The sequence below is a fragment of the Heteronotia binoei genome, chromosome 6, assembly GCF_032191835.1.
Source record: "Heteronotia binoei isolate CCM8104 ecotype False Entrance Well chromosome 6, APGP_CSIRO_Hbin_v1, whole genome shotgun sequence".
Classification (NCBI taxonomy): Eukaryota; Metazoa; Chordata; class Lepidosauria; order Squamata; family Gekkonidae; genus Heteronotia; species Heteronotia binoei.
The window spans coordinates 16,397,172-16,411,920 of record NC_083228.1 but is presented as its reverse complement, the minus strand read 5'-3'; the positions used below and the strand labels follow the sequence as shown (position 1 = coordinate 16,411,920).

Genomic DNA, 14,749 nt, shown 5'->3' with positions numbered 1-14,749 from the left:
GTAAGATCCTTTCATTCCACCCATAATTCTATTTGTTGTTGCTTTTAGAGAGGGATGGATGATGAGATTACTAATACCGCAATCCTAAACAGAATCAGTGGGTTTAAAGGGGTGTCCCCCTGTTTTACAGGGCCCCGTGGTGCAGAGTGTTAAAGCTGCAGTACTGCAGTCCTAAGCTCTGCTCACAACCTGAGTTTGATCCCTGGCGGAAGCTGGGTTTTCAGGTAGCTGGCTCAAGGTTGACTTAGCCTTCCATCCTTCCGAGGTTGGTAAAATGAGCACCTAGCTTGCTGAGGGGAAAGTGTGGATGACTGGGGAAGGCAATGGCAAAACACCCCGTAAAAAGTCTGCCATGAAAACATCACCCCAGAGTTGGAAACAACTGGTGCTTGCACAGGGGACCTTTCCTTTCCCCCCGTTTTAAATTGCACCGTTAGTAACCTAACTGCGACAGCCAGAATTGTAAAGCGAAATGCAAATGGCAAAACTCAACTGGCCCTTCAATGGACAAGTGAGTTAAAAGAATTTAGAATGCTCCAGATACATCAAAACTAATTTAAAGTCATTTCAGAAAGGAAGAGAGAAGAGAAATATCTTCTGTATTTTAATTCAGTGTCATTCACGTCATTGAGCCATTGACTAACCACACGAGCAGGTTAGGAGTGTTTAGCCAGCCAATTCATGCTATAAAACCTTTGATACAAACCACAAAAATCATACTTCTACTACTTCTATACAAACAGTTGATTGAATCATTTACTAATGATTTGATACATACGTGCACCATCATCTGCTAGGCTTAGGAGATACCAAGCAACCTTCTCCCACCATTGTTGTTAGCTCGTGAACTCCACCCGGTCTTCTTGTATTTTTTTGTCCTCTAATGGAGTCAATTTCTCACCTGCAGTGCAAGATCCAGACGAAGACGCCCTGAGGAGAGCAAGGTAGGCACCTAGCAGCAAGCACTATGGCCTTCTCTTTACTGATAACAAATACTTAGTTCTCTAAAACTGGCATTAATTTGAACAGTTCAAAATAAATTAGATTTTTTTTTTTGTTCTAATACATTTAATCAAATCACTAAATAGAAAGCACGGTTGGCCTAACGACTGGCAAAAAGCTCTAGGCTGAGACATTGAAAAAGCAGCATCGTTCCTAATGGGCATACCTAGTCCTGTGAAGTCCACACAATGATCTCCCACGTGTTTCCGGTGGGACGGCTTTGCCTGACGGACTTGCAGGACCAGCATGCATGTGATTGCCCTACATTTTATAACTAAGTAGAAATGAATAAGATGCCGTGGTTTAGTGTTGAGATTTTGATGAGCAATTTATTTGGATGATTCCGCAATTGGCATTGGTTTCAGTGGAGACGCACAGATGATAACGGTAAAGGAGTTGTTCCCAATGATGTGAATAAAAAAAAACACCTCACTTCATTTTGCTGATAACTATGTTGGGCCAAAAAAACCCCCACCCCAAATCCAATGACAACCGAACCAAAGATTTATTTGGATTTGTTTCTTCTTATAACAATGCAGTATGAGCACACAGGACTGCTTTTGCTACTAGAGTAAAGTGTTTGTCCGCTTTTGATATTCAGGACCTCAAATATTCTTCTTTTCTAAAGCTATCGTGGTTGGCTAATATGAGTGGGCTACTGGCTTCATGTTGTTACTGCATTTTAATACTGGCTAGAAAAACCTGGACCTTAATCCACCATCTCATTTAAATATCTCGATTTCCCTGAGTGTATTCTTCTGAGCAAGGCCTTGGGTTTGTGATCTGTCTGATACTTCTGTCTTGCCAATGTTCTAGCTGTGCTGCTGTATTATTGACATTCAACGCCTCTCTGACTCTTCTGTGTATATTCCTACTTCTCAGCCCTTCCCCAATTCGTAACGGCCGTTTAAAAAGTGTACTTGCAGGTAGATATGGCCGCCATCCACTTTCCATTGCAAGTGACAGATGTTTATGCAGCTGTGGCTCCAATTATCTGGTTGAGCTTAAACTATTTCTTTCCAAATTATTCCCTCATTACAGTAGAACACTTAAGAGGCTGAAGACTTACAAGGCATTTCCATTTAGGAAGTCACGTGCAGTCTACATACACATTGTCACATATGACAGTCACACATATGGAGGGTTTGCTTCGTGTATCCTGGGCATCTTTCTGCACTCTGAAGCTGTAGATAACCTTTAGTTGTTTTTGCTGAATTATATTCTGTATTGAGCTATATGTAGCCCGGATATAAAAGCTGGTCCACACAGGAGACTAGGTAGCATCACATTCAACCCATGCTATCATAGGGATTCAGGCTCCTGTTGTTGTTTTTTTCATGAACCCAATGATCAAAGCTGGTCAGTTATATTTGCATACAATACGTTAGACCGCATCTAAATTCCATGCATGGAAGTTCAACTTCCTTCCCTCCTCCCTCCCACTGCAGACTGAAATGTCGTCCGAAATGCTACTCTGAGGGAACCCCTGAGAAGCAGCATGAGAGGGGATTGGAAAACTGCCTTGATAGGAGGGATTGGTAGAAATCACCATTCCCATTCTACACGGGGATCTTTTTTCCAGAGGATCTAACCCTGTATAATGGGCTTCTATAACTGGTCGCTGAGCCCTTCTATTTTTCTGCTTCCCCTACTCAAGTCTACAGATGTATTCATGCATAATGAAAAATGTTGGATGGCAAAGGTAGAGTCTTGTGTCAGGTTCTTCCAAAATATACTATCAAGTATATGGCCTCCTTAGCCAGCGACAAAGGAACTGGTGGTTCTTTCCATTTTCATTGTAGTTTCAGACGAGGAACTATTCAAATGACCTTTGTTTGAGGACAGTCTCCAAAGATTGTCCCATGTTATGATTCATGAAGCAAAATGGTCTTGGAAAAACCACCCATTTATATAACACTGCTAGTTACTATGTCATCATGAAAAATGTATTGTTTTCCTGGTGTGGTAATCTGCAGTGCAAGGTTACTATCTCCTTGGAGAGGCTCTTCAAAATTGGCCTTGGCATAAGCTAAACTATTGCAACATTTGACATACAAATAATCAGAATTTCCATGCAAAAGAGGATTTGCTTGCTAGTGTGATACTGTTTTTTGGTGTTCCGTCTCCTCTGTGTTGAAACTTTGTGCTGTGTGGAAAATCATAATGGCTAGATAAGGCTGTACTCAAGTCCCTTCTTCCGTGTAATCTTTTATGTTTAAACACTTTTGGAATTTTAGGGTAGATGCCCCCCTCAGACACATGCATACTTTACGCTTTAATTCCCACCATTCTCAACATTTGATCACAGTTGGGGCTGCCATTTTCCCAAAGGGGGCAGGGGATTCCCCAATCCATCCCCAACCCCCAGTTTCTGTTTCCCACCACTGCTCCTGGGGGAAAAAGGTTTTTAAAATATAATTGGCATTGGTGTGATGTCACTTCCTGTGAAAACCCAGAAGTAATATCAGTCTGCTCTAGCAATCACTGGGAAACCTGTGATTTTACCATTGAGGTTTTCCTAGAGAGGTGTGATGTCATTTCCTAGTTTTCTCTGGAAGTCATATCATGCCATCACTGCTGGTGCCTTATATACCTGCCCCTCCCATTGGGCTCCCTGATTGCAACTGGTTATTTAGGTAATGGCTTATATGGTGCTTTTGCTATATGTTTCCTTGCCTATGCTCTGTGTCACTGCCTGCCACAGGTGACGTGCTCAGCATTTCAGGACATGGCAGAAGTTGTTCTAAGCTTATGGTGGTTAAAGAGGGACCTTGGGACAATCTGATTGTGTAGTTCTTTTGACATGTGGTCGATCCAGTTACGGCTACCACCTGAGATTTCTCTTCCATTCCGCCCCCCCCCCCAAGATAGCCGCAAGTATACTCTGGCCAGGATATATTAATATTGCGTGGTAATTAATATCATCCAATGCTAGATATAGATATTGATTAAAGAAAAGGACCTACTATGTTGAAAATAACAGAACAATTTGAAACTGAATGTATACTCAGTCAAGAAAAATAACAAAAGAACAGTATTTAAACAAAAAAGCAAGACTCATTCTTACTACTGTATATGCCCTGTATATTTCCATTACTTCATATTTTTATTATATTTTTACCCACCACATATACTTACTTCGGATGCAGACTTTCTAGGACTGATTTTCTTATCAGTGTTTTCCCTCAGTTTTCTCTTCAACCATCTTGTTGCCCAAGGGCCACTAACTGACTTTAACTGACCCTCCCAGAGAATTTTCAAAACATCCACCAATCAGGTGTGCTGCTGCCCAATCTTGACCTATCGTAGGCAAGACAAGGGTAACCAATCCTGGTTCAATTCCAGTCTCCTTCTTAAACTCAGCACATTCCTTTTAAACCCCCCTTTCCTTTTAAACTGTGGTTTACTGAACTCCTCATTTTGTAATATTTCTGCCTAGGGAGGTATCTACTAAGAGGGACTCCTCCCAATAAGCATGTGCTTTTTATATCACTAGCAAATATCGTTGGAAAAGCTGGTTTCCACTGTTTATGCTATTTGTTGTTTGTGCTTCTTTCTGCTTGGACAGAAACCAAGGCCCTGTTCACCATAACTTTGAGACTGGGTTCTTTTTGGATCCTGGTATAGTTTTTCTTGATCCGGACAGTTAACTCCGCAGGTACCCAAGCACTGCCAACAGAGTTGGGCTCTGTTGCAGAGGTCTGACGGCCTAGCAATGGCCTCCTCAAAAGCAGGTTGTAGCTAAGGTTAACACAGTGAGACTTAATTCAGAGTAAGTATGCATAGAATCAGGTTGTACTGCGTGTATTTCGAAATATTGGGGTGGAATGAGACACTCTTGCTGAATATTCGTTCGCTGCTTTGCATTTGAGATATTCATTTAAAGTAGGGCCTACAGAAGACCATTGAGCTGAGAGTCCTAAAATGACACCAGTGTGCCACTGGCTTCTTTTATAGGAATTCCTAGATAGTTTTCTATCCGGCTTTTACTTATTCAGCCTGTGGGCAAGGCAATATCATGTGTGACAGTGCCCTTCTGCTGGTCACCTGCAAGTATGGGGAGCAATAGCTGGAAGAGATGTAGGCAGACAAGCCCCAGCAAGATTTGATAGCTGTTAGCATCCTGTGGCACAGCAGCGTCTCACCAGAAGAAAGATTCAGGAGAAAGTCAATGCAAATAGTTGGCATAATAATAAGAACACAAACACCATAGGAAAAGCCATGTTGGATCAGGCCAGTGGCCCATCCAGTCCAACACTCTGTGTCACATAAGAACATAAGAGAAGCCATGTTGGATCAGGCCAGTGGCCCATCCAGTCCAACACTCTGTGTCACAGAAGAACATAAGAGAAGCCATGTTGGATCAGGCCAGTGGCCCATCCAGTCCAACACTCTGTGTCACATAAGAACATAAGAGAAGCCATGTTGGATCAGGCCAGTGGCCCATCCAGTCCAACACTCTGTGTCACATAAGAACATAAGAGAAGCCATGTTGGATCAGGCCAGTGGCCCATCCAGTCCAACACTCTGTGTCACATAAGAACATAAGAGAAGCCATGTTGGATCAGGCCAATGGCCCATCCAGTCCAACACTCTGTGTCACATAAGAAAATAAGAGAAGCCATGTTGGATCAGGCCAGTGGCCCATCCAGTCCAACACTCTGTCACACAGTGGTTAAAAAAAAAAAAGCAGGTGCCATCAGGAGATCCACCAGTGGGGCCAGGAGACTAGAAGCAAGCTGGACTAAAAAGAAGGGAAGCAGCAGATGGAGAAGCAACAGGTCAAGGATAATCTGGGCCCTTCGTTAGCTTTGGTTTTGATGTCTGGTAGTGGGTTGGATCCCACAATCCATGAGAACGGAATCTGGAGTCTCTTCCCATGCTTCCCTCAAAATCCTCCTAGCTCCACATTCGGATGGGGAAGAGATAGGGTTGCCAGGCCTGGACTGACAAATCGCAGGAGACTGAGGGGAGTGGAAACTCATGAGAACATTGTCCTGCAATGTCATGACATTATAGCTGAGCTTGGATTGAATCTTAGAGTGTCCCGCAAAAGAGTGATGTCAGGACAGGAATGACATCAAGACATCACAAGATGCTATTCTCGTCCCTGCATTTCCCCCCTGCCAATCACCTGAGCAAGGGCAGGTAATGGTGGGTGGGAATTCCCCTTCTTAACCAGGGAAACAGCTGCCTTAGGAAGGGGTGGGAATTGTCATCCCCTCCTCCGTGCATCAGCACGGCTCTGCTGATGGAAAAGGCAGGAAGGGCAATTTTGCCTCCTTTCCCTACTCCACTGCAACCCTCATGATCTTCCACCCCAGGAATCAATGTCTTTGTGTTTGGAAGTAACTGCTTGGGATAAAGGGAGCACAGGAGAGATCTGTTAACTGATCACTAGATCCAACTCAGTGAGCATTGTAGACTCACCCACCCCTTCATTTCCTCATAGTTCAGGTTGTGCCTTCCTGTTGAAACTCTTCCCTGTCCTTCTCTTGATTGGGCATCATGGAGACACTGTGATTATTTTGGACAATATGTCCGGGGATCTCTCCATTCCCACACACCATCTCCTTTCCCCCTGCTCCTTAAGGGAGAGCCAGTTTGCTGTAGTGGTTAAGTGTGCGGACTCTTATCTGGTTTGATTCCCCACTCCTCCACTTGCAGCTGCTGGAATGGCCTTGGGTTAGCCATAGCTATCTCAGGAGTTGTCCTTGAAAGGGCAGCTGCTGTGAGAGCCCTCTCAGCCCCACCCACCTCACAGGGTGTGTGTTGTGGGGGGGAGAAGATATAGGAGATTGTAAGCAGCTCTGAGTCTCTGATTCAGAGAGAAAGGTGAGGTATAAATCTGCAATTCTTCTTCTCTGACTGCCACTTATGGTTTCCAGCTGTGACTTGGAGATTTTGGGGGCGGATCTTGAGGCGGGCAAGGGTTTTTTGGGGGAAGGGGAGCAAATTCAGTGGGGTACAATACCATAGAGTCCACCTTCCAAAGCAGCCATTTTTTTCCCAGGTGAACTGATCTCTGTTGCCTAGAGGTCAGTTGTAATTGCAGGAGATCTCCAACCACCACCTGAAGGTTGTAGGGTTGCCTGATCCTGATTTATGATTAAGTCTTAGATGTAATGAACTTGGGCACAATGAACAAGAAAAGCTTTATTTAACAAATACTATCACATAAGTCATTAGGGTTGCCAAGTCCCTCCTGACAATGGGCAGAGCGTGCGGGGAGGAGGGAGGCCCAGCCAACGTGCAGCAGTGTGCCCATGTCGCTGCCAGTGTTCCCTCTAAGCCGAGTTAGTGTGAGCTCACAGTTTTTTAGCCTCCCGCTTATACATTTTTGCCTTCGTTCAGGAAGGATGGCCCCAGACCAAACTAATTTATGCAGAAACCAAATGGCTTGCTTTAATGCCGATAACTCACAAGACTCCACAGCTTAGAGGGAGCCCAGAGCTTTAAAGTCTCACAAGCCAAAATTCTAGTTTGTGAACCCAAAGACCTACTAAAATTAAGACCTACTAAAGTTGTGAGCAAGCCTTAATTTTGGAAGGAAGGAAGGAAGGAAGGAAGGAAGGAAGGAAGGAAGGAAGGAAGGAAGGAAGGAAGGAAGGAAGGAAGGAAGGAAGGAAGGAAGGTCTGGCTTCAAGGGAAGTAGTCTGGAATTGGGGGAGGGGGGAGAAGCGGCTCTCCTAGCTTCTCACACAACTCAGTGTTGTCTCCTCCACACACACACCCTGGCACTGGTGACAGGAGGCCCACAAGGAGTCCTGGCCAGGATTCCATGCCAAAGGTCATCAATGGGGTGAGGCTTGGGCAAACCCAGACCTCCATCTCTGCCAAAGCATGTTCCATTGATCTTCCTAAGGAGGATCAGGCTGCTCTTGTATAACACCTTGCCTTTCTCCCTTCCTCCTCCTCCTATCCCCATTTAGACCTTATGCACTTTTTGCACTTTTTCTAAATGAATGCTTACCTGGAATGCTGGAGGAGGCCAGACAGTGAGGCAAACCAGTGGGGAAGAGTCAGGACTTTGCCGTGAGCTGGTGAAGACAAGCTTGGGCTGGCATGAGCAGTGCATCCAGCAATATGCTCTGAGATGGGGAAGAGTCTGTAAGGGCAGGCTGAGCCACAAGTGAGCCACCCCAGGTAACCTCCTCACCAACCAGCAAGAGTGGGATCCTCAACGTGATGATGTCACTTCTGGGTCACATGGGCAGTGATGTAGATATGTCGCTGCATGTTGGCTGGCTCTCCCTCTCTTTTGTGACGAGTTCCCCCTACTGGCCAGCTGATTGGTGGCAGTGGGGTCTAGCAATGGGGGACCTCTACCTCCACCAGGGGGGTTGGCAATCCTACAAGGAATAGGAGAAAAGTTATTTAGACAGGGTAGAATTGATACAGGACAAAACACAAAGAAAGAAGCTGGCCAGAAATCAACACACCTCCCTGCTGAGACTACCTTTCTTAGTCTCTACTCTGTTTCAAATCCTGATCCAAGCAGGCCAGGTGAGGGCACCATCCCCTGCCCAATGACATTACCCGGAAGTGGCGTTATCCTGCCGGGGATGTAGCGCTAGGGATACTCTAGGATTCATGGTAAAATTCTGTGGTATCATAGAGATTTATCACGAATCCTAGCGCATCCCTGGTGTGATGCTCTAGGACTCACAGTAAAACTCTATGGTACCGTAGAGTTTTATCATGAGCCCTAGAGCATCCCTGGTGTGATGTCCCTGGTACGATGACATCACTTCTGGGTGACATCATCGTGCCACTCATGCTTTGCATGTGTGAGAGAAGAGTTCCCTGCCACAGTGGCAGAGGGGCTTGGTAACCCTAGGCAAGGCCCACCCCATTATGTGGTGATCAATCAGTTTTCTCCAAGAGCAGCCTCACCTCAGCTCCAGGGAGAAAACACCCATCTGTGCAGGGTCTTATATGCTCTCTGTTTGAATGCTGCCTCCTTGACAGTGATTGGTGTCGGTTTTCCCTCCTTTCCCCCCCCTAGTCCAATCACAGGGCTCAAAAGGCAATTAGGAAATGTAGGCCTTTTGCAAATTTTACACAAGAGATAAGATAAGATAAGATAAGTTTATTTTTATATCCCGCCCTCCCCCGCCAATGGCGGGCTCAGGGCGGCTCACAGACACGGAACACCATGATATAAGTAAAATACAGTATAAAACAAACAATTTTAAAATACAATTCAGTTACAAATTCAATCACACAGTTAATTAAATGGATAAAACGGTGCTATAAAGTGCAATAGATCACGATCATGTACAAGATGGCTGGATGGCTACAGATCCGTTTAACCAGGTTCTGTCCCAAAGGCAAGCTGAAACAGAGAGGTTTTGCAAGCCCTGCGGAACTGGTTCAGGTCCCGCAGGGCTCGCACCATCTCTGGAAGTTGATTCCACCATCGAGGGGCCATTGCTGAAAAGGCTTGCTCCCTGGTTGTCTTCAGTCTAGCCTCTCTTGGCCCAGGGATTTTTAAGAGGTTTTGGGAGCTAGATCTCAGTGCTCTCTGGGGAACATATGGGGAGAGGCGGTCCCTAAGGTAGGCAGGTCCTCGGCCATATAGGGCTTTAAAGGTAATAACCAGCACCTTATAGCGAACACGGTACACAACCGGCAGCCAGTGCAGGTCCCGCAGCCCAGGCTGCATGTGTTCCCACCGAGGTAGTCCCAGCAGCAGCCTGGCCGCCGCGTTCTGCACTACCTGAAGTTTCCGTGTTCGGCATAAGGGCAGCCCCATGTAGAGGGCATTGCAGTAGTCTAGTCTCGAGGTGACCGTTGCCGCAAGGAAGAGAGGCTTCCTTGCGGCCCTCATGCTGCTGTTCTCCTGAGCTTTCGGCCCAGAGTCCTGATAGGATTATGATACAGGCAAATGGATGACATTAAAGCTAAAAGTAGAATACTTCCTATCCCTCAGTCGCACTACAAAATACCTGGCAAGACCAGTTCAGTCTGGTATTTTTTATACAGTATCAATCATCCTGGATTGACTGACTGTATTTGGGATAGGTATTTCAGGGAATAGAGAGCCTATTTTCAAACTTTATGTCCAAACACTTATTTTTTTAGTGGTGAAATTATGAGTTCATAAATTTAAGAAGCATTATGTTCTACCCTATCTGACAGAACCCTGCTTGGGGAAAGCAGAACTTATGAAAAGGATCTCTCTTTCATTTGTTAGGTTGTTTCCTATCTAATACTGCATTAACACAAGACTTTTTTGGGGCTTACATTTGATCTCCAGGGATACATGTCTGGGGGGGGGGAGTAGTTTACTGGGGGGGGAACTCTTCTTCTCTTTCTTGTTCACTCATCCCCTTTCACTTTTGAACTCTCCAATCATTTTGGGAAGGGTTGCTGATCCCATGTTGGGGGCAGGGGATCCCAAGTTTGGAATCTCCTCTATCAGAAAGCTATCAGAAAGGAGGAGGAAATAGTTGTGGGGCGCTTCTCTCCATGGCAGGAAATAAATGCGGTTTGCCTGCATAACCAGGAAGTGGCGTAGGCATGTTGGTGGTGTCAGGGGTGACGTTCTGGTTTTTGGGCAAAACTCTATGGTAGAATTAGCTTCAAACCACAGAGTTTTGCCCCCCAAACAGAGCATCTCCCCCCCCACACATCACCAATGTGTCTATGTCACTTCCTGATGACATAAGCACATCACATTTATTTCCTACTTCTCCCTCCTTGCTCTTTGATCTGCACTTTGATCTGACCGATTTGGCAATTTTAATGTTAAGCCTGCAGGCACAATTGGAATTTTGACGTAAATGCCATCCTAAAATGACTGCTACAGGAGGTGGAACCAAACCTCCAATGACTGCTACAGGAGGAGGGACTAAATGAAATACCTCCTTCTTCACACCTCTTGTGATGATTGAAAGCCCGAAGGGGAAATGGAACCACATATTAAGGAAAGCCCAGGTGCTTACCAGTGGATCCTCCAGTGGAAATCCCTTTCATTTGAATAAAATCAGCCAGTAACCTTACTAACAGTGCTCCTACTCATTTTCTGACAAACTCAGTGGGCACCAAGGAAGGAGTTGGCAGACACCATGTTGCCTGTGGGCAGCATGTTGGGGAGCCCTGCTCTGTCTTGCCCCAGGAAAGAGCAAGCCACAGAACTATAAGGAACCAAGCAGTCTCTGAGTATCCATCACTTGTGTGGAAAAGAGAACTAAGAATCCCATAGACCAGTGTTTTGCATTTGCAGGGTCGCATCCCAATACTGGGCCACAGAGGCCTCAATACTGGGTCACCAGGGGCGGCCCGACAGCCATCGACCCCCCTCTCTATTTATCTTCAGTGCTGCATGCCGTGCTGTGCTCCAGCCCCTGCCCCCCTCGCCGCCATTGCCTATAGCACTGCGCGTTGACCAGAAGCCCTCCCTCATCCCTCGCTGATGTTTGGAAACATCAGAGAGGGTGGGGAAAGCTCCTGGTTGGCACGCAGTCTCTCTGTCCCTCTCTGAGTGTCCTCAACCTGGACCATGGAGAAGGAACCAGGCCACGGAGGGGAAAAGTTCGGGAAACCCTGCTGTAGACTGAAGTAATCAATATTTGGCAAAATTATGATTCTGTAGGTCCATCCTGCTACAAGACAGAATGAAGCAGTTTTCAAAAAGTGGCAAATTTGCTGCACAGTCCCAAACACAGCCTTTTAAACCTCCGATTATTTGAGTGGATTTAGAAGCATGCAACTCTGCTTAGGATAATAATGCATTGATCATGCGATCCTATGTGGAATTACTCCATTCTGTCAACTGAAATGACTGCATTTAGATTGTAGTGACGCTGTGTAGGGTTGGATGGATTGTTGGTGTATGGTGACGCTTTTAGGGCTGTTAGCGTTGTCTGACTTAGGCACCAAAAGTTCTAGACCGGGTCTGTGCCCTGAGAAATTAACAAGTAGTTGTACTAGCTCTAGCCGCTATATTTCGCTCACCGCCTTCCCATTAACAGCAGTAGCAACTCTACATTTAACAGCTAGTCTGACGTATGTTTGATGTACTACAAATAAACATAAGCTGGGTTAGATGCTGGAATGTTGAAAAGATTGGCTTTTGTTCTCGTTGCACGATAACTTGTTTGTTGGGAGTCTGCTGGCAGGAAAGCAATGAGACTATACTAAAAGATCCTAGCAAAAGCAGCCCTGTCAACAAAAAAATCAAACTGAGACCAAGGACAGATATTTGGGTTATATGAAACCAAACATTCGAAAGCGAGATATTTCTCCAAAAGACAAATTTTGTCTCAGTCCCCTTTTTTGTATCTATTTTTTTCCTTTTCCTTTTCCCTTTATTATCTTTCAGAAAAATACAAAAAACAATATTGACAATATCAAAAATAAGGTGAGCCGAATGCTACAACTATAAGATATTATACAAATTAAAAGGTTTCCTACAGCAAATAAAATTACCAACTAAAAAGAGCCCACAAGTTACAAAGGGTGACTAGGCAATAATTCGCAAAGTATGTGTGGAAAATTTTCGTATCTATTTTCGAGGCAACTTTGATCCAAATAAATTGCCATTACCCTACTTATAAGACCAGGGAGTGGTAACCACAGTCCCTAACCCCTTTCTCCCTCCTTTTCTCTCTTTCTTTTCTCCCCCTCTCCTCTGTCTCTTTTTCCATGCCGCAGGGAAAGGTTTGAAACGGAACGTAACAGCCCACGTTTTGCCAAATTGCGCAACTGGCATCATGGCCTTTCGGCGCAAATCCTTAATGTCAAAAGTTAAAAGTCCTATGCATACTAGACAACCAAGAAATACAAGAAATAAGTACTCTAAAGGATAAGCCGCTGTCCTAAGTTAGCGCCTAAGAGCATCCCATGTTTTGTCATGATGAAGGCGTAACACTGATTCCCCCTCCACCAAGCACTTGTCTTTGTTTTCTGTCGCTAGCTTGGTTTCCCTCCACTGTTCTGTAAATCTTCACTGTAAAATAGATATGATTTGATCGGCCTTAAACATGTCACCGGTAGCTTGAAAATACTGACTGACTTAGCTATTATTATTTCTCGCTTTTATTTAGTAAGGTTACAAAATGAAGAGACTGGTAGGACGCTCTGTGTAGCATATAGATATAGATATTTATATAAATTTCTGCAGGCTGTTGTTACAGATGAAATACTATTGGAAGTTAGAAAGGAAAACGTTTTGTGCCTTAGGGCTCAGGTTTGCCCAAAGAAGCAGACCTCTTTCTTGGCATAGTTCAATGATGTCACTTTAGAGAAGGCATTTTGGTGTCCTGGGTCTATTTATTTATTTTTTTCTGGTATGTGGCATATATTTTAAGAGTCACAGCTAATTTTTTTTTTTTTGCCTGACTCTTTCTATGAACGTACGTGAGTGTGGGCGGTGGTAGCTCAGGAACTAGAGAAACAAAAGGCGCAGGATGGTACCTTGTAAAGTTGACTTAGAAGAAATGAGACTATATGGGTATTTGTGTGCTGCGTATTTAAAAGCATGGTATCGTTTTAGAAAAAGCTTTGCCTCTCCTGTATTGCTGTGAAACCCACTTTTCTCTGTATATAGCAGTGTGGTTTACTTGAAATAAAAAGATTCTAAAAACAGATGTACTTACGTGCCTTTTTACCTTAAGTACTTCTTGCTGCATAAAGTCAGAATTATCACTTTCTAGAAATGGAAGTCTTCTTACTGCCTAGCCATAACTACAAAAGTCCGAGTATCTTCAGAACATGGAAGAATAGAGCCCAACTGAATAATAATAGTAATATTGTGGGTGGAACAAATAGTTCGACAACTGGTTGTATGAATTTTTTTCTGAAGGTGCACCAGGTTTTGGCCCATAATCCACACTCCATTCACTCTATTCCAGTATGGGGGGCTACATGTGTGCAAAAAAAAAAAAAGCTTACCACCCACTGGAAGAAGAAACATCACACACAGATGGACACTGCACACATGTAGCCCTGATACAAAAATCAGCAACCAGTTCAAACAGCTGTCAGGGAAGGGAGTGTAGGCCTAGGTTAGTGGTACCATCCTGTTTTGAGTTACTCCCATCTTAGCCTTTCAGTGGGTTTAGACTTGAGTTGCTCTGTGACAGATTGCATTGTTAGTCATCCTAGGGTTCTGAGATCTCTCCTGGCAACCAGTGGGGGGTGGAGGGACTTACTGGGAGCAGCAAGGAGGCCCAGCTGATGTACAGAGACATGCTCATGTCACTGCCCATGAGACTCAGAAGTGATTGTATCATGTCTGAGACATCAAGGCGATGTTCTGATATTTGGTCAAAAACTCTATGGTAAATTTGGTTTCTACCATAGGGTTTTTGCCCAAATACCAGAGTGTTGGCCTGACATCCTGAACGTGATGATGTCACTTCCGGGTCCCGTAGGCAATGACGTGGACACGTCACTGCACATTGGATGGATCACCCTCTTTATTGGGGTAAGTTCCCCCTCACTAGCCAGCTGATGGGTAGCGTAGAGGTGTGGGCCTGGTAGCAGGGGACCCACATCTCCGCTGGGGGAGGGACTGGCAGCCCTAAGTCTTCCTCATTCTAACCTGCCTGCCAAATAGCTGACTGGTACAAATTTCCTGCAAGAACTTTCACTCTGCAGCCCTGGCTGCTCCATGATTGAGAAGATTGATTTCAGTGATCCTAAGTTTGCCTAACAAAATTAGGCCTGTCCCACAAGTATTGCAGAATGAGATGGCAATATGTTGAACAAAACAGGAGTCGATTGCACCTTTAAGACC

General features: G+C 44.8%; 1 protein-coding gene across 9 annotated transcripts in view; it reads left to right on the top strand.

The window, feature by feature from the left end:
• LDB3 (LIM domain binding 3) overlaps window positions 1-14,749 on the top strand; it is a 208,251-nt gene that overhangs the window by 145,921 nt on the left and 47,581 nt on the right. For 8 of the 9 annotated variants that reach the window (XM_060241066.1, XM_060241067.1, XM_060241068.1 and 5 more), the window contains one exon: window positions 908-944. In XM_060241066.1, the coding sequence (XP_060097049.1) occupies window positions 908-944 (37 nt within the window). Of the gene's footprint in view, window positions 1-907; window positions 945-12,663; window positions 13,595-14,749 lie in introns of those variants that run through there. The other variant, XM_060241076.1, reaches the window with a different exon arrangement.